Source organism: Alosa pseudoharengus, unplaced genomic scaffold, assembly GCF_046254945.1.
Source record: "Alosa pseudoharengus isolate Yale_2024_CS ecotype anadromous, Long Island Sound unplaced genomic scaffold, YU_APseudo_1.1 YU_APseudo_1.1_scf_4, whole genome shotgun sequence".
NCBI classification, from domain to species: Eukaryota; Metazoa; Chordata; class Actinopteri; order Clupeiformes; family Clupeidae; genus Alosa; species Alosa pseudoharengus.
The window spans coordinates 41,608,734-41,628,733 of NW_027468774.1; the positions used below are offsets into that span (position 1 = coordinate 41,608,734).

Consider the following 20,000-nt stretch of genomic DNA (forward strand, 5'->3'; position numbering starts at 1 on the left):
CACATGGGACTGGATGGCCACCGCACCTGTACATGAGGTCCAGCAGCATCTCTGGGTCCTGTTGGTGCTCCTTCATCTTCACCGTGTCTGTGAGAATCATGTGGAGGTTGAACACCAGATCCTGGACCTGAGGAACGAGCACACACACGCACACACAACACACAAAAACACACACACACACACGCACACGCACACACACTATCATCATTAGAAACAGTGTGTGTGTGTGTGGCTTTGCCCCTACCCCTGACTCTAAAGACAGGAGGTGGTTCCGGCTCCTCATTCTATCCTTCAGCTCACCAGAAACCTCAGAAGTATGGGATGACTAGAATCAGATGTGTCAGATTAGGGCTGACGTCTAAGATCTTTTGAGAATGCCGCAGCTGGAGAGCTGTTCTCCATATATGGGTGCTACTGTGTGAACTAGGGTGGGTTTCTCCCTCTCGCTCCACTACATCCATCACTGGACCCCTGCTATGCCCAGGACTACAGCCTTTATTGTGCTCAGAACTCTAGCCTCTACACCACTGTGTTCTCTGCAGTGCTCAGAACTCTAGCCTCTACACCACTGTGTTCTCTGCAGTGCTCAGAACTCTAGCCTCTACACCACTGTGTTCTCTGCAGTGCTCAGAACTCTAGCCTCTACACCACTGTGTTCTCTGCAGTGCTCAGAACTCTAGCCTCTACACCACTGTGCCTATACTCTCCATTATGGGCCGTTCACACCTGGAAAGAAAACTATGAAGATAACTGTAACGATAGAACACTGACCAACAATAAGGAAAGTCTCTCCTTGTGTTGATGAATGTGACGGCTAAAATTTGATGGATTCTGATTGGCTTATAACTTTCTATTGTTCTCAAAATTGCTCTGAAAGTGTTCCCTCAACAATATGGTTCTTCATATCGCTAACGTTATAGTTTATGTGTGGACGTCATCATTCATATTAGCTAGAACGGTACTTTTTTGCCGTTACTGATATAGTTATCTTTCTTGGCGTGAGCGGCTCTTCACTGTGGCCTGCACTGTAATTAGCACTGTGCCTGGTGATGGACCTAACGCTGCGTCCAGCGCTGCAGCCCCATGGTCTGTACCCAGTGGAGCGTCCTGTCCACTCACCTGCTCAGGGAACGGCGAGTCGCGCAGCTCAAGGTCATCCTCTGCGTAGGTGAGGATGGTCTTGAGCGAGTGTCGCAGGTGATCCTCGTTGAAGTTCTGCGACGTTCCCACCAGGGAGGACAGGGACATGGTCACCTGCATCTTCACACGTGCGAAGTTCTGCACCACAGCAAGGAGACATGATGAAGACTTCCCATATGAGCTAACAGTATTTAACATACAATGTGCAGTGCATTTTCACCAGCTTATATATAAAGACATATAGCATAGACCCATTGTTCTAATAATGATGCTCGTATGCTGCACGCAACCATTACTTGGTTAATCCAGTGTGCGCAAGAGAGAAAGTTATTCTCTGAGCTTGAGTGCAGCAGACAGGAGAATAATACCTGATTGAAGGTGTTTGTGTGAGTGGTATTATTTATCTGGCAGATGTCGACGTTCTTTTCCATAAGTATTTGGAGAAGAGCACTGTGTGTGTGTGTGTGTGTGTGTGTATATATGCATATCTGTGTGTACATGTGTATGTGTATATGTGTGTGTGTGTGTGTGTACAGTATATGTGTGTGTGTCTGTGAGTATATGCGTATGTGTGTGTATATATGTGTGTGTGTGTGTGTGTGTGTGTGGTGTTCTTACGTTGCCGATCTCAAAGTTCTGTCTCATGAGCAGGTAGAGGGAGGCGCTGGCGTGGCTGCGTACAGAGGCCACACTGCTGCTGCAGTGGCGGAGGAGACGCAGACACAGATCCGCACACAGCTCTGTGTCCTCCTCAAACAGCATCTCTGGGAACTGACCACACACACACACACACACACACACACACACACACACACACACACACACACACACACACACACACACACACACACACACACACACACACACACACACACACACAGTCACACAGTCACACAGTCACAGTCACACACACACACACACACACGTGTTTATGGTCAAGAACACCACATCATTTTGCATACAGTATGGACTAAGGGTCATTGATATATATGGCTGTGCATGTATTTTCTCAGACACTGACACACACACACACACACACACATACACACACCTTGAAGACGAGCGCTCTCTGCGTGGTGAAGCAGTGTTGAAGGAACAGGGCACTCTGGTTACCAGCCATGCTGTGGAGGAGAACTCGCAGCACCCCTCCCAAAACACTCTCCTTCAGCTCCGACGCCACCACCGTCTGAGAACACACACACACACACCACACACACATGCACACACACACACACACACAAACATGACTCACAAACACCCATCATACATACATATCGCACATGCACACACACACCCGACAGTCATCATACACACACACACACCCATCACACACACACACCCATCACACAGGCAGCATTTAGTCCATGTGTGTTTAAGGCGGCGAGTTCTAATATAAGTTATAAAATATAGCCTTGCTGTGGGCAGTCTGGTCAGGATTAGCAGCTGGCTGTAGGAGGTGGGCACTGTCTGCGTCTGATTGATTGGCTCTGAAGGAGGCTTTACCTTGACAATGATCTCCAGTGTGTCCAGCACAATCAGGGACGCCTCCGTGGCCAAGTTTCCATCCACCAGAGACTCCTGTTCCACCTCTGCTTTGGTCCTGCTAGAAGACACACACACACACACACACACACACACACACACACACACACACACACACACACACACACACACACACACACACACACACACACACACACACAGACACAGACACAGACACAGACAAACACACACACACACACACTCACAGACACACACACACACACAAAAACAAAGTCATGTGTTGTTCATAAGTAGGCACTGAGATGTAGTTATATAATTCATTACCTCAGTGGCTTAGTTTGGCATTACTCAGATCATACTGATGCCAACATGTAAACTAGAGAGGGAGTGTCAGCCAGAGAGAGAGAGAGAGAGAGAGAGACAGAGAAAGAGAGAGAGAGAGGGGGGGGGAAGGAATAAAGAGCAAAAAGAGAAAAGAGACAGGTAGAAAGAGGGAGATGTAAAGTGTGTGTATGTTTGTGTGTGTGTGTGCGTGTGTGTGGATAGGAGAGAGAGAAAGAGAAAGAAAGACTTACTTGTCAACCCTGTCTGTGTTCTGTCTCCAGTGAGTGACATTTTTCCTCCATCTGACATTTTCCTGGCCATACGGACTCCTCTCTGCACAAACAGAGGGCAAAACAGAGAGGCTAAACAAGCTGTGTGCAAACACACACCTAGAAACACACACACAAACACACATAAATATGCTGGCACACAAGATACACACACACATAAATATGCTGGCACACACACACAGGAAACACACAGGAAACACACACACACACACACTATAATATGCAGACCAACACAGGGATATGTGAACCAACTGGACATACAAAGATGAAAGTTCATACAGGTACTTGCATGAATGCACACACACACATACACACGCACGCACGCACACACACAGGCTCAGGCACACACACACACACACACATACCTCTGCAGCGTCGCACCATCTCCTGTCTGGCCCCGATGGTGCCCAGGATGGCCTCCTCCAGGCGAGCCTTCATGTCCTGCGACTTCTTGAAGGTCAAGCTGTTGATCCTCTCCAGAGCCTTCTTCCCCTGGGAGCACAGCACACAGCACACCGCTCACACAGGGCAGCTTCACACCATTTCATTTAGTCTGTTTATTAGGACACTGAGACTGTTCCAAACTATGTGGAGCTCAACACAGAGCAGAGCAGAGCAGAGCAGAGAAGACTATTCTAGCAGTCTTATTCTCCCTCCTTCAGTACAATTCACATTATGTGTGTGTGTGTGTGTGTGAGTGTGTGTGTGAGAGAGTGTATGTGTGTGTGTGTGTGTGTGTATGTGTGTGTGTGTGTGTGTGTGTGTGTGTGTGTGTGTGTGTGTGTGTACAAATGTGTGTGTGTGTGTGTGTGTGGGGAAGGGATTCCTGCTGTCTTAATCTACTGGGCCTCCATTTGTTATTGAGGAGCCAAGGAGCCATTGTGCTCTCACACCACTAACTGATGTGTAAATCAGACTCTTGTGATTTACTGATAGAGTGAGTAGCACTGAGATGAGAAGTATAAAAAGCAAAGCAGGAGAGCTGTAGAGCTTTTCCAACTACAGCCCCTGCAGGAGGTGTGTGTGTGTGTGTGTCTGTGCGCACACACTCGCCGGTACCTTGTACTCGAAGCAGGAGACGGAGAGGTGGAGCAGGTCGAGCAGGCGGTTGATCTGGATGACGGACAGGTCAGAGATGTAGCGCTCCAGCAGCGAGGCGTCGGCGTTCTTCAGCACCCACAGGAAGCTCACCAGCAGTGTCCGGCTACACTCCGCCGACAGACAGCTGCACTGACGCCCCGCCTGGCCACAGCACGGGGAGAAAAGTGCACACACCAATGATGAATGGCCAGACGAAACGATGGAGAGATCACCTGGATTAACTTACAATGGTTATTATAGCGCACCTGCTTTCCTGTTTACATTCCTCTACACAGTGTGTGGACCACATCTCTGCTTGACTGCCTATTGACATCCTAAGCTTTCTTCAGGGTGATACAAAAAGAGTATATGCCCATTGTGTCTATGTGATGACTGACCTGTCCACTCTAATCAATAGAGCCCTCTAGGGGTTTCTTGGTGTTTTAAGCCCCCAACGTTTCAAATGCAGCGCTGCCTGCAAGGCGCTAGGGTTAGACATGGGTTAAGGTTAGGGTTAGGAGTAGGTGCCTTTAAGTCGACGGTGGCAGCGCTGCCTGGAAGATGACGTTTCCACCACCTCTAGGGTCTAACAATGGAATTGCAGAACAGACAGGAAACTAGCTTCGCCCTCTGGTGGCAGACAAAGTTATTGCAGGGCCGTGCCTTCAACTTAGACTGCTCCCCTAGTGTCCAGTTGGAGCGTTGCACTGCTGACCTCATTCTCATCAAGATGGAACGTTCCAGAAGGAGTGCACATCAGGACTGCCATAATTATGCTCCTCCATCCCCTTGGACACCCCTGAATTATTTAACACTCTCTCTCCTCCAGCAGGTTTGATGCTTGAATGGGCACTAGAGGAACTGAATGAAAACACCACCCAGCCACTGTGTGTGTGTGTGTGTGTGTGTGTGTGTGTGTGTGTGTGTGTGTGTGTGTGTGTTCTCTTAAGATGGCAAACAGGCAGCTTCAGTGCTCTGGGGGTTGTGCTGAGGAATCTGTGCCGTGCTCCACCACTCACCGTTGAGGGAAGCGCAAAGGGGTTTGCCTTGGAGTGCGGCAGGGGCGAGCCGGCGATCGCCATGGCGACAGACTGACTGATGGTGCTGCCGTCTGGGTCACCGTCGTCCTGGAGCGCCGAGGCGTGGCGCACGCGGGTAGGGGTGGTGTCTGTGGAAGGCGTGCGACGGAAGCAGGCAAACCAGAGGATGTCAACACACCACAAAAACACTCTTCACACACAATGCTTAGCAGTCATGAAAAGCCTCTCATGTTCTAGACGTGTGCCTCTGTCAGCACACAACACTGTTAAAAGCACATCACATCATTAGCAGGCCTGCTATTAGCTGAATCATAGGTGCTGTTTGCCAACTAGACCTGATCAGACACGTACTGGCAGCACTACAGAGGAACCGCCACTCTGACCTTCTTTCTAAATGACCTCATTCCTTCAGCGACTGAAGGAGCCGCTAAGTAAAACAGATGCAGAGAGTGGGGAGCCGACACATCAGCGCGGCGCACCCACCGGTGAAGTCGTGCAGCTGGCCCAGCGTCTCCATGACGATGGGGATGAGTGGCAGGTAGAGCTGGGCGACGTGGGCGCGCACCTGTGGGTCGGTGTAGCGCGGGTCGGAGTCGTGGCTGCACAGCAGAGAGTGGAGCGCACTGATGGCCTTCTTATGCAGGAAGAACACCCTGATAGAGAGAGAGAGAGAGAGAGAGACCAGGAGAGGAGGAAAGATGGAGAGAAAGAACAAATGAATGAAAGAGCCATGAAAAACGATCATAAAAAAGGAGGGAAAGAAAAGAAAGAAAGACAGAGAGAATGAACAAATGAAAATAATAAATCAATGAAAGGACACCATGAAATATCAACCATGGGAAAGAAAGAAAGAAAGAAAGAAAGAAAGAAAGGAAAAAAGAAAGAAAAAAGAGAGAGAGAGAGAAAGAGCGAAAGAAAGGGTATGGGAGAAAAGGAGTAAAAAATAAAAACAGTAGCGGTGTTGGAGGCCCTATTGTGGAATGTGTGTGAGTGGAGTGTTTGTGTAGTGTCTCTGTCATCAGGTGCTCTCTCCCCCATATAAACTGTCTCCACTCTGCCCTCTGCCCAAGAGTACTGTATGGCTCATGCTGTGTGGAAGAGGCCATGTCTGTGTACACATCCACATGTGTGTGGGCATTCCATTACTGTGACACCGTGTCTATATAGACGTGCCGGCATGAGTGACTCTGATAGGAGAGGGGGTGTCTGTGTGTGTGTGTGTGTGTGTGTGTGTGTGTGTCTGTGTGTGTGTCTGTGTGTCTGTGTGTGTGTGTGTGTGTGTGTGTGTCTGTGTGTCTGTGTGTGTGTCTGTGTGTGTGTCTGTGTGTCTGTGTGTGTGTGTGTGTGTGTGTGTGTGTGTGTGTCTGTGTGTGTGTGTGTGTGTCTGTGTGTGTGTGTGTGTGTGTCTGTGTCTGTGTGTCTGTGTGTCTGTGTCTGTGTGTCTGTGTGTCTGTGTCTGTGTGTGTGTGTGTCTGTGTGTGTGTGTGTGTGTGTGTGTGTCTGTGTGTGTCTGTGTGTGTGTGTGTGTGTGTGTGTCTGTGTGTGTGTCTGTGTGTGTGTCTGTGTGTGTGTCTGTGTGTGTGTGTGTGTGTGTGTGTGTCTCTAAGCGCTTTCAGATATAACCTCCGGAGTACATGCGGAGGTTTGTCAAACGGAGGTCCTACCCTTCGGATGATTCAGATATGATGCTAACCTGCGGACCTAATACTGACCTTATACGGACGTATGTGTGAACGACATACACGCACATTACAGAATCTCCGTGTGGTTGTCGAGTGAGGGGTGGGGGCTTAGAGTTCACAAGATGCGAGATATATGACGCAGAATATATGCGGCCGCTGCCTGTCACTGCTGCTTTTTGTTTACAAAGTGTAGCCTATGTATTATAGGCTAAAGAAGAGAAATCTATTGTACGTAGGCTAATACTTGAAGTAGGATAGTCACGTAAGTGCGCACATACAGTATTTGTATGTGTGCTTCGAGTAAACACATTTATCTGTTTTCAACGTAATGCAGGCGCGCGGGAACATATTTTTGCCCATGGGTGCTGAATAACAAAATAATGGATGTCCCACGATTTCTCCCCTAGCATGATATGATTTGAATTTAGACAGCTACGCCATTTCAACGCGGTGTATGAGTAGGCCTAAGAGCGAGAAGTTTTATAATGCCCTTGCCACTCCGACTCATCAATAAAAACTGCGTGCACACACACCAGACCAGCAGCACTTGACTTTACATCATTAAACTATTTCAGTATATTGCTTTTCTGATTGTCAAAACCACACCTAACTTATGGCGTCTCCACTCCACAGCAAAAGTGTCCTAACCACGTTACAGCTGTTTCTATCTGAGCGACTCCAATAGTGAGAGGATTTCAGTGTCATATTTCGGTGGCACTAGCTAAGCTGTCGTGGAACTCGAGATGACATGTCTACTGATAGGCAACAGGTCTCACCAACACGAAATTCTAATTGCAAACTATGCATCCTACCTCATCTGTTGTACTGTAGTTATTCGAAATTGGGCTTTTCACAATCCAACGATATATCCAAAGTGCGAACTAGTTGGTGATGGTTTATGAAAACTGCCATTATGCATGCTACACGGAGTTCTGACAGGGCTGTGCATGGCCTAATAAACAGGCAAGATATAACCCACGATCGCCATGGTTTCGTTGTCAATTCGTGTTTGTGGTAATAATGACAGCAACAATAAAACCATCTGTATCTTACGATCTTCATCATTCTTGACAGATCACCAGCCTCATCTGGATGGTCATATGCATAATAAGCCTATAGCCTACCTTTAGTTTTCATTTAATTTTAAACACGAATCTACTGTCTTTACTGCCGGGAGAGAAAAAATATATTGTATTCTTTTCTGTAGCCTAATTCTGCCTAAGGCTATCAATGAACAGAAAACCGTGTTGGCTAACAATTTATTAAATACTCCTGTTATTGTCGTCAACGACGTCGCTGTAGGCTACTGCCTTTTCAGCGCCTTCTGCTTATGATGATTCAGTCTTTTGAATTCGTTTGGCCTTGCCATGCAGTTGTAGGCTACAACGTGCCATTCCCTTCATGTGTTTTATCAAAATGTTGTATGCCCTCATGGACAGTAGCTCCGTGATGTCTGCATCTTTCCATGTCGGAGATTTTCTGGACAGCACTATGCCACTCCATCATAACACTGGCATTTAAGTCAGATTTAACCACATGGACGCACGAAAGAAACGTCACCAACACGCCCTCTCACTAGGTGTGAATTTTAACCGCATGTTCTACGCCTCGTTCAGACACAGCACATTTACATAATGTCCGGAGGAAATACTAGGTCGGGGGTAGTATAAACACCGGGTGAATTCGGACTTCCATATGACCGGTTATGTCGTTCAGATATACGGCCCCACCGTTTAACATCGGCAGAACCTCCGGTCTTACACGTATGTCTGAAAGCGCTTTCTGTGTGTGTGTGTGTGTGTCTGTGTGTCTGTGTCTGTGTGTCTGTGTGTGTGTGTGTCTGTGTCTGTGTGTCTGTGTGTGTGTGTGTGTGTCTGTGTCTGTGTGTGTGTGTGTGTGTGTGTGTGTGTGTGGTTGGGGGGGGGGTTATGTTATGAAAACTGTACTTTATTTATGACTGCAATCAATGTGTCTGATCTTTGAATTCCATGTTGTTGGATTTATATGACTGTTCTTACTGTTTACTGTTTTTCACTGTTTGTGTGTGTGTGTGTCAGGATGTGTATTTATTTGCTCTCTCTCTCTCTCTCTCTCTCTGTGTGTGTTTGAGTGTGTGTGTGTGTGAGTGTCTGAGTGTGAGTGTCGAATGTGTTCTGGATGTGTATTTATTTTGTGTGTGTGTGCGCGTGTGTGTGCACATGTGTGTGTGTGTGTGTGCGTGTGAGTGAGTGTGTGAGTGAGTTCTGGAAGTGTATTTATTTTGTGTGTGTGTGTGTGTGTGTGTGTGTGTGTGTGTGTGTGTGTGTGTGTGTGTGTGTGTGTGTGTGTGTGTGTGTGTGTGCGCTCCCCTCACCCCTCTCCGTCTGGTTCCAGTATGAGGGCCAGTTCAGACAGCAGCAAGCCTGAGAGGAAGTGTTGCTGGCGGAAAGGGACGGACAGCTCAAACATGCTCAGAACCCCCTGATCCTGCACCTGGCATGAGAACGCCGAGCTCTGAGAGGGAGGGGGAGAGAGGGAGGGAGAGAGAGAGAGAGAGAGTGGGGGGGGGGGAGAGGGAGGGAGAGAGAGAGAGGGGGGGAGGGAGAGGGAGGGAGAGAGAGAGAGAGAGGGGGAGGGAGAGGGAGAGGGAGGGAGAGAGAGAGGGGGGGAGGGAGAGAGAAAGGGAGGGAGTGAGAGAGAGAGGGAAGGAGGGAGGAAGAGAGAGAGGGAGAAGAGGAGAAAAAAGGGAGAGAGGGAGGCAGAGATTATGTAAAAACATAAGACACAAACCAAACATGGATCTCATGACTATGAATCAGATTCACTAATCTGTGCTCTATGTTCATAACATGACTTAGGTATGAGCTACACCAGGCGCGGAACTGAAGCGCTCCGTTCGCAACGCGTAAAATCCATTTTAAATGAATGGTCTATTTTTTTCAAACGTACGCACCGCTATCACGTCTGGTGTAGCTACTTCCATTGATTATAGTGGCCGCTAATTGTTGCAGCAGACGCTACGCGAACGGAACACTTCAGTTACGCGCCTGGTGTAGCTCAGCCCTTACATGATACAAAGTCAGATAGAGCAGCTGAATAAATGGAACATTAGCAGGGTTCCCACTCCAAGTCAAGTAAAATTCCATGACTTTTCCCTGACAAAATACCTTAATTTCCATGACTTACTATATAATGAATGGTACAATATACCAACCAAAATATTCAGAGCAGCCACATAGCGTTCTAGAATATTATAAAAAAATTTTTTTAAAGGAAATGAATTAATAGGCATTGAAAAAACAAAGTAAAGCTGACCATAACCCCTCAAGCAACCAGTAATAGAGAAAAAGATAATAACTGGATAAACACCAATGCTGCGGGGAAAGATATTTGTATTAATGTATTTTGGCAAGTAAATGTTAGAATAATGCTAGAATAAAATTCACTGATATTCTCTGACTTTGCCCCAAAAATAGACAAGATTCCCTGACTTTCCATGTCTGGAATAGACTTTATTAAAATTCCATGGTATTCCAGACAGTCCATGACACATGGGAACCCTGCATTATGTATCTAACATTCTTAGACGTGAAGAGAGAGAGAGGGAGGAAGTGAACCAGCCAAATTGTTCATACATGACCAGCATCACCTGCACCGTACCACTAACTCATGTGCTCTTGGCAGCCAGAAGGTGTCCCTGCTCAGGCTGCTCTTACCTGTGAGGTGGTGGAGGAGGTGGAGGGCGAGGGGGAGGCGGGGGGGCTGAGGGTGGAGCAGGGCAGGTTGAGCGTGACGTAGTGCTCGTGGCTGCACACGATCCGCATGAAGTCCATGCGCAGGGCCGTCAGCGAGCTGGGGTTCTGAGACGTGTGCAGCTTAGCGGAGATCTGGGGGAGCCAAGGGAGCATCAAGCGCAGAAGCGCAGGGTCAGTTGGCACAAGATACAGATGACCCTGCAGTGCTGCACTCAAAATAGGATGCTTTCTGTGCTGGGAACCTTCCCATATGCAAACATTGCCCTTGGGTCTTTTTGATGTGCTTGTATACCATTGTACTGTAGCACCGTGTCTTTAAGTCAATAGCTAAGAGACTGTATGAGTGTGTGTGTGTGTGTATGAATGTCTGTGTGTGTGTGCGTGTGTGTGTGTGTGTGTGTGTGTGTGCATGACTAACTACCTGTTTGTAATAGGAGCGGACGAGATTGAAAACAAAGCCGCGGTTCATCAGAGACAGCAGATCATTCAGGAAGAAGGCCAGACTGCTATTCAACCTCTCAACAAGCTCCACATCCTTAGAGACGAGAGAGAGAGAGAGAGAGAGAGAGAGAGAGAGAGAGAGAGAGAGAGAGCGCAAGACACAGAAAGGAGAGAGAGAGAGGAAGAGAGGGAGAGGGGGAAAAAAATCAGTGTTTGAACTTTATAAACAGTAACGTATACGAGATATATTACACTTTTCATTGTAGTACACACCACTTCCAGCACCTTATTAAGCGACTGAATAAACATCCACCCACAGAGTAGAACAGGACGTAGACCAGACCAGACCCCCCCCCCCCCCCCACCCCTAAACAGAAGATAATCAAATGCTGGTACCTTGTGGTATCGGCTAGCGATGTCTGCGCTGATGGCGCACACTAGGGCGGCGATGTCGTCCACAAAGCGGTCAGGGAAGCGCTGACGTCTGGGAGTGTCGAGGCGAGCAGACAGGAAGAGATGGTGGGACATGCTCTTCACCTGGTTGAATGGGTAGGATGGGGTTACTAAACAGTCTGGTTCCCCGGGCAGTAAATATTATAGTTTAATAAATATTAAAGTTAACATACTATGTGCATTGAGTTCTGAATAATAATAATAATAATAATAATAATAATAATTCTATAAAATTCTATTAGAATGACTAGCACCAATTTCGACATCATGCACAGTCTACACTGGTATGAATGGGCTGTTCAATAACAGTGAAGTGGACAGCACTTCAATAACTGAAGTGGATAGCAAGTATGTCCATAATCTTGTACATGCATATACGATTCTACATATATACATATATTCTATATAGTCAGAGGAGGTCCTCTGGTGGTACTGACTATGAGCTGGAAGAAGAACCAGGCCTGCTGCAGGGCGGCCTCCCTCACTGTGCTGGTGCTCACCACCCACTGCAGAGCCAACTCCTCATGAAGCAGCTGGGTAACATACACACACACGCACACACACGCACGCACACACAACCAGAACAAGGCACCCATTCATACACAAGTACAACAGCAGTTAGTAGAGATAGGATTGACATTATCATCAGTACCTTATTTCAAACACCTACACAGATATATACTTTATTACCAGTATGTATTACATTTTATTCTATACTAAAGCATGCTCGGATTACTTTTTAACATTAGCATACTAGGTCAATGTCTCAAACTGCCACAAAATGTCTATGATGTTAAGCAGTCATCTATTCAAGACAAACACACTTACTCCCTGTGTTCGGCAGATCTACTGATTCACAAAGCAGTGGAGTGGATCTTATGAATACTGGGAGAGTCTGGAACCCATGTATGGCAAGCCTGGGTGTCCATGTAGGCTTGCCAATCAACATCAGCGTGTGTGTGTGTGTGTTAGTGTGTGTGTGAGAGAGAGAGAGAGTGAGTTTATGTGTTTGCAAGCATAGCAATGTTTGATTTTACCATTTAATTAGTCATTGTGTGTGTGTGTGTGTGTGTGTGTGTGTAAGTTTGTGTTTGCAAGCATAGCAATATTTGTTTCACCATTTAATCAGTCTTTGTGTGTGTGTGTGTGTGTGTGTGTGTGTGTGTGTGTGAGTGAGTGAAAGTTCGTGTTTGCAAGCATAGCAATATTTGATTTCACCATTTATCAGTCATTGTGTGTGTGTGTGTGTGTGTGTGTGTGTGTGTGTGTGTGTGTGTGTGTGTGCGTGTGAAAGTTCGTGTTTGCAAGCATAGCAATATTTGATTTCACCATTTATCGGTCATCGTGTGTGTTTTTGTGTGTGTGTGTGTGTGTGTGTTACCTTCTTGGCTAGTTGCCGTGTGGGAGCAGGAAAGAAGGTGGAGCTCTCCAGGAAGGCAGACATGCGATTAGAGCCTCGCTCGATCGCCTTCCACAGAGCCATGGACAAGAGGAGGATGGGGTGATGAAGAGGGAGAGGAAAAGAAAGAAAGAAACACAAAGAGAGAGAGAGAGAGAGAGAGAGAGAGAGAGAGAGAGAGAGAAAACCATGGTGGAAGAGAGTGACATGAAACAGATGAATGGATGGATGACAGATGACTTTGAATCTCGATCCCTGGAGGGCTGGTGAATGTAGGGGTCACCTTTTGATGGACCTGCCAACGTTCTCAGACATGGATGAGAGGACATTTTGCAGCATCCAGTGCTCAAGAGCTGAGAGAACTCTGGGCAGTCCATCCCCTCCAGGCATGGAGTTGACCACCAGTAACAAGGTTTTTCAAAGAGGATGGAGACTAAACCTGCCACCCACTCAAATAACAGGTCAAACGTCTGTCAGTTTAGCTCACATCCTCTGTGGACTACCTTGCCAACACCAAGGTAAAAATGTTAATGCTAAAAGAAATCCTTTACTTTTGTGAGGAACCTTTAATGCTAAAAGAAACCCTTTACTTTTGTGAGAAACCTTTAAGGCTAAAAGAAATCCTTTACTTTTGTGAGAAACCTTTAATGCTAAAAGAAACCCTTTACTTTTGTGAGAAACCTTTAATGCTAAAAGAAACCATTTACTTTTGTGAGAAACCTTTAATGCTAAAAGAAATCCTTTACTTTTGTGAGAAACCTTTAATGCTAAAAGAAATCCTTTGCTTTAGTCAGACCCTGCTGGCATGATGAGAGATCACAGAGCCAATGAGAGATGACAAACGTAACTGGAGAGCTATTCATCCGTTTGCCCTTGCTTACACACACCAGAGCTAACACACACACCGATCTCCCTGTTAGACTTGTGGAGTCCCACACCGAGGGATTTATTTAGCTGACGCTGGTGGCCATTTTGTTGCTTCACAGAATAACAGGGTGCCCATTAGATTGCCAGTGGCAACTCACTGGTCATTGACCACCAACAACCCAGCTAAAGAAAAGCTGGCGAGGGAGAGCAAGTCCTCACTTCTCTGGGGCCTCCTGGTCCGGCGCTGTCCCTCTACTGACTGGCCCCTGGAGCACATGAGTATGACGCAGGTCATGGGAGAATGAGACTGGCTGATTGAATGGCTGAGAGCAAAAGCATGGCAAGAAGGTCTGTGGTGCGTCTGGACATACCAGGAGAGGAGGGGCCGGTGGAAAAGATGGCGGACGGGATGACAAGAGGCGAAAGGAGAAGGTTCGGTCGATGGGGATGAGGAAGAGGAAGAAGAGGAAGAAAAGGAGGAAGAGGAGGAGGAGGAGGAGAAAGACTGGGGCGAGGACACCTCAGGAGGAGGACATAGGGTGGTGTGTGTGTGTGTGTGTGTGTGTGTGAGTGTGAGTATGTATAATGTGCGTGAGTGTCTGTGTGCGTCTGTGTATGGGGTAGTGTAGAGGACACATGCCTGGGGGTATGGGGTATAGGTATGGGGTATAGGTAGGGGGGGGTAGGCACCTGCTTGAGCTCACAGCTGGAGTTGGGGTTGCGGCGGAGCACGGACCTGGAGCCACCCGGAGCGTAAGCGGAGTTTACCCAGGAGTGAGAGCGGTCAATCCCCTGCTCATCAGCCAACAACAACACAAACACACACACACACACACACAGGGCACAAACACACCAGGAGGGAGGGTCCAGGGACAGGAAGGACGAGAGGAAGGGGTGACAGTGGGAGAGGGGGAGATGAGGAGGGAAAACGGGGGAGAGGTGGAGGAGAGAGGACACGGAGAGGACAGAGGGGACAACAGGGTGGACGGACACACAGGTGGACAGAAGCACAGCACACAGATTGCGTCATTGACATTGGCAGCGGCAACCCCCATATGCACAGGAGTGCATGTACTGTACACACATATATGGCAACCCCAGACATGGAGATCAAGATCCTCTGCAGAACAACAAGACTTCAGCTCAGAGCACAGGAAGACATTTGGGGGGGGGACAGGAAACGCATCACAAGACAGGACTTCTTGCGGTCTTCAAACAGGAAGTGAAGCTTTATGCAGCAGTAATCAGAGCGGTCAAACAATAGAAGGCACTCCCAGACATCAACCATACAGATCACTATCTGCATGCTGGCTAAGCATATGTATATTTTTTCAAAAGATAAACCAGTTCACAAGAGCATTGAGGTTTGCACAGGTGACTACCATTTTTAATCTGGTACCGAACTGCTATACTCTGTGAAATGTGTATGTGTATTGCATACCTTTACACTGACAGAACAAAATACATACATGAGACGTCATAGAATTAGATACAGTAGAATAGACAAACATGCTGCTCTTCTGTGCACAAAACCCCTCGACAATATTTCATTTGGTATAGAATGTTGTAGAATGGCCAAATACCAATCAAAACAACATCAGTAACGCATCTACAAATTTATTTACTCCCTGTATTCACACCCTGTTCTACTGTTTGTAATTCTATGGGCTGTACAAAAGTAACTCTATATGAATTGTTACTGTTCCATCCATAACAGAACATGGAGAGGACTAGTACTGCCTGGTGCATTGATGCAAAAGCAAGGCAGCACTAGCGCTGATGTAATGTAACCCTATGGACAGAGAGCAGTGCACTAGGCAGCACTAGTCTTCACTATGCTTTCTGACACACGTGAGAAAGAGTATACACCTTGCCCTAAGCCCTGCTTTCATTGCTAGTCTTGAAGCTTGAAGAAATAACAAAGCACAAAGACCAGAACAGAATGTAGAGACTTCTGACAGTAGGACTAGGGGCCCGGTGGGGTGGGGTGGGGTGGGCGTAGGTACCTTGCTGCCGATGATCCTCTGCACCTCCTCGTCGGGGGTGGGGGTGGTGGCCAGGTCGGGGTTGGAGTTGCTGATGCTCTTGGAGCGGGACAGGTGGAGGCTGCTGGGCCGGGCGGTGGCACGGGACAGGGTGGCGTACTGGATGGGCATCTCATAGGTCGGTGTGCCCGCTGGACAGCAGAGGAGACACAGGTGCAGGAGGGTGAGGATGACAACTTATGCAAACACATGGTGGAGGACAGCAAGCAAAGCAAATTCTCCACAAGCACACTTGCTGATTAAAATGCATACCTTATGCATACAATGTGGACCAAACATAGGGGTCTCACCTCAGGGGTTCTCAATCATTCTCCTGAGACCACTGTGCTACTAGCCTTCCATCCTTCGCATGAGGCGTTAAACCTAGGTCCTGATTCACTGTGGTCCTTAAAGATCCCATGGCACTTATCGCAAAGAGTAGAGGGTTCCCTGGTGTCCTGGCTAAATTCCCAATCTGGCCACTTAATCATCCCCCAGTGTAATCGGCTCATTCACTCCCTCACTCTCCACCTCAAGCTGGTATGTGGTGAGTGTTGTGGCGCATAATGGCTGCCGTGCATCACCCAGGTGGGTGCTACACACTGGTGGTGATTAGTGAGGTTCCCCCTTCACTATAAAGTGCTTTGAGTGTTGAGAAAGCGCTATATAAATGTAATGTGTTGTTGTTGTTGTAGCCTGGTGTAGCCAGAATCCAATTCTTTTCAGAATTTGGAGTCCAATTATATGTCATTTGGTTCTGATTCTGGGATGTTTCAACCAATACGGGGGGTGGGTGGGGGGGCTGGTGCCTCTGCACGCAACTGGATAGAAATCCTGTAGGAAGAACTGCAAAAACATATTTTTTCTCGACAAATGCCTTAATCTCTTGTTTTCTGCTAGTCTTTAAAAGTTATTGCGTTGTCGATATCTTGTATAAAAACATCCTATTTGTTGTAAACAAAATCAACTCAAGCGCACTCGGGTTGACGTGGATGACTACATCACTGCTGCTCATCTGTTCATCTGCGTATCCGCGTATCGACAGGGCATATACCAGTACACTTCTCAATGGATTCCAGACCGAATTTCCCAAACTCAAATTTTTGTGGGTGGGGTAAATTCAGGCTGGCATTCAGGCTGGCTTCCAGGCTACCGTACTGCATATCTTCCATTCGTCTTGACTTGACCATGAAGCAATACCAAAACCACAGCAATATCACAACCATCATTAAACCGTAAATACAAGTACAGTTTGCAGGCTAGTTTATGTTCCTGTCAACACTGTCAGCATCATCATTCTCTTGTTTACAGTTGTCTTGTTTCGCAACTCAGAAACTATACTAAGCACCTACGTGTGAAACTTTGTATTTTTAGAAAAAATTTAGACAGCATGTACACAATGTGACTCGAATGGGACTGTCCTTCATAAAGCACAAACACAAATCATTGATCACGCTCGTGTGCTGAGGAAGTTCCAGTGTTTTACCATTAGGGGGCGACATGGGCTCAGAGGTGGGCAGGTGGAAGGAGTAATGGATGTAGGAAGCCAGCAGGTTGTTATGGCCGTGCTGGTCCTGGTTGCCCTCCAGGTTCTTGTGGATCTGGTTCACCAGCAGCGACATGGCCTCGAAGGCCGCTCGGCCCAGGTTCACTACACGGAGCAACACACAGAGAGACAGACAGAGAGAGAGAGAGAGAAACAGAGAAAGAAAGAGAGAAAGGATTTAACAAAATAAAAAAAAATAAAAAAGACATACACATTGGCAAAAAGAGGGAAAGGGAGATTGATATTCAGGGAGCAAAAGTACAGTGAAAAGTACAGTGTTTTTGCCAAGTCCTGTAAACTGTTTAAACTGATTTCTGGACCACCTTACTGCTGGGGGAAAAACCACACTACAAAAATTCTTTCATATCTGAGGCAGAGTGCATTTTTCCATACAACACCGCTCATTAAACCTTGGAAGCAAAGTCTAATGGCGTCTCCCCCCACCCCCTCACCGATCTGACCAGCGATGACGGGCGGGTGCACAATGAGCAAGATGAGTTTGCTGAGCAGCTGGTGCAGGAAGCGCACGCAAGTGTCCAACAGCGCCCCCTTGAGGGCAGCCATGCTGGCCTTGAGCTCGGCCTCCACGTTGGCCTCAGTGATGATGACGTCCTTCAGCCGGAATGGGAAGGAGTACTCCTCCAGCACATACACCAGGGTGAAAAACTTGTCCAGGTGAGGATCCTGAGACACACACACACACACACACACACACACACACACACACACACACACACACACACACACACACACACACTTAACGAGTATTGGAATATGTCTATCTCTGGAAGACACTACAGACGCTTCAGACTCCTGTGTCATGTATAGATATATGCTTTATAACACAAAACTCATCTGGACTATATATCTATTTAACGTTTATTTTTTCTTTCTTTCTGTACTTTCTGTAAACAATTACCACCAACATTGTTGAGTGGCAATAAAGTATATATCTAATAAAGCATATCTATACATGGCCTGTAAGTAATTTATCTTTGCTTGGTGATTTACAGTGTGTGTGTGTGTGTACACTGCGCACCATACCTGAGTATGAACAGAGGACACAGCGGTTACTTCCACGTTGAAGACCCCTTTGTGATTATCGACCCATTTCATTCCAGGGAGCTGCACCTATAAGAGCAGTCATGTTGTTCAAAGGCACGAACAATACGCAAACACACAGGCGCACACACACACACACACACACACACACACACACACACATGCACACTGGCGCACACACACACACACACACACACACACATAAATGCAAGGACACAAACATAGATACACAAACAATGACACGTGCACACACCTAAACATTACATCAAAAGTTTCAAACTAGGTATCTGTGTGTGTGTGTGTGTGCAAGCTACCAATTTCCACACACACTTACATCAGGAGTGAGGACAGAGTAGCTGGGTGGAGGTTTCTCCACGGAGACGGGCAGGCTGAAGGTGCCAGTGCGTAGGCGGCCATGCTGCATCAGCGGGATCCACTACAGAGAAACCACACCGCAGTTAGGCCCTGGGCCATTTCACACACAACACACACACACTACCTACTCATACACACAAACACACACACACACACACACACACACACAAACACACACTACCCACTCATACACAATAAATCAAACACACACTACCCACCCATTCTCACACACACACACACACACACACAACCACTCCCACAGTGACTCGAACACTACCCCTCAGCAGGTTCACACACTGTTCACACACTCGCTCATCCAATGACTCACACGGTGACAACATGCCAACTATCGCCACCAGCTATTACCACTCCCCCTGAGACTGCCATGTTCCAGTCAGCCCTGGGGCACAACTCCCACTCTAATAACGTCCTTCCCCCCCTCTCCCACACACACACACACGCACACACGCACACACACACACACACTCTATACAACATGGCACTACACACCCAGGCACACCCAAGCACACACACACACACATTTCACCCACTGTAACTATAAATCATACTACATCAGTGCAGGGAATCTCAGAGTATCTAAAGTGCAGGCTCTGCTGTGCTCTGCTGTGCACTGACTCCAAACTCTCAGACTGTCAGTTCCAAACATGGACGCCTCACTGCTCTCAGCAGGCCAGATGGGCCTCCATTCGAATGGTAAGGTGACACCATGGGGGCGTGAGGAAAGGGCTGGGGAGGAGGAGGCAGGTGTGTGTGTGTGTGTGTGTGTGTGTATGTATGCAAGTGCGTAGGTGTGTGTGTGTATGTGTGTGTGTGTATGTGTCTCCATCCACATGAGGATTTGGAGTGGTCCCCTGTGTCCAGTGTGTGCGTGTGTTTCCAAACCATGTCAGACTGGCTGATTCTAGTTTAGCAGGATGGGAGGATAGGCAGTTAGGGGTTTGGTGGTGTGTGTGTGTGTGTGTGTCCACCCACATGAGGATTTGGAGTGGTCTCCTGTGTCCAAACCATGCCAGACTGGC

The 20,000-nt window shown here is 47.5% G+C and overlaps 1 protein-coding gene across 6 annotated transcripts in view; it reads right to left on the minus strand.

The window, feature by feature from the left end:
* The window catches only part of dock6 (dedicator of cytokinesis 6), a 56,425-nt gene that overhangs the window by 13,668 nt on the left and 22,757 nt on the right, over nt 1-20,000 (minus strand). Inside the window, exons 18-39 of one of the 6 annotated variants that reach the window (XM_076266351.1) lie at nt 18,920-19,021; nt 18,568-18,654; nt 17,976-18,207; nt 17,464-17,628; nt 15,960-16,129; nt 14,644-14,745; nt 13,069-13,155; nt 12,125-12,220; nt 11,631-11,771; nt 11,215-11,328; nt 10,755-10,925; nt 9,413-9,552; nt 5,861-6,030; nt 5,357-5,505; nt 4,317-4,499; nt 3,623-3,749; nt 3,219-3,300; nt 2,644-2,740; nt 2,192-2,326; nt 1,759-1,911; nt 1,120-1,278; nt 27-127 (exon numbers count right to left, since the gene is read on the minus strand). In XM_076266351.1, the coding sequence (XP_076122466.1) occupies nt 27-127; nt 1,120-1,278; nt 1,759-1,911; nt 2,192-2,326; nt 2,644-2,740; nt 3,219-3,300; nt 3,623-3,749; nt 4,317-4,499; nt 5,357-5,505; nt 5,861-6,030; nt 9,413-9,552; nt 10,755-10,925; nt 11,215-11,328; nt 11,631-11,771; nt 12,125-12,220; nt 13,069-13,155; nt 14,644-14,745; nt 15,960-16,129; nt 17,464-17,628; nt 17,976-18,207; nt 18,568-18,654; nt 18,920-19,021 (2,963 nt within the window). Of the gene's footprint in view, nt 1-26; nt 128-1,119; nt 1,279-1,758; nt 1,912-2,191; nt 2,327-2,643; nt 2,744-3,218; nt 3,301-3,622; nt 3,750-4,316; nt 4,500-5,356; nt 5,506-5,860; nt 6,031-9,412; nt 9,553-10,754; nt 10,926-11,214; nt 11,329-11,630; nt 11,772-12,124; nt 12,221-13,068; nt 13,156-14,643; nt 14,746-15,959; nt 16,130-17,463; nt 17,629-17,975; nt 18,208-18,567; nt 18,655-18,919; nt 19,022-20,000 lie in introns of all 6 variants that reach the window. The other 5 variants (XM_076266352.1, XM_076266350.1, XM_076266349.1 and 2 more) reach the window with 5 other exon arrangements.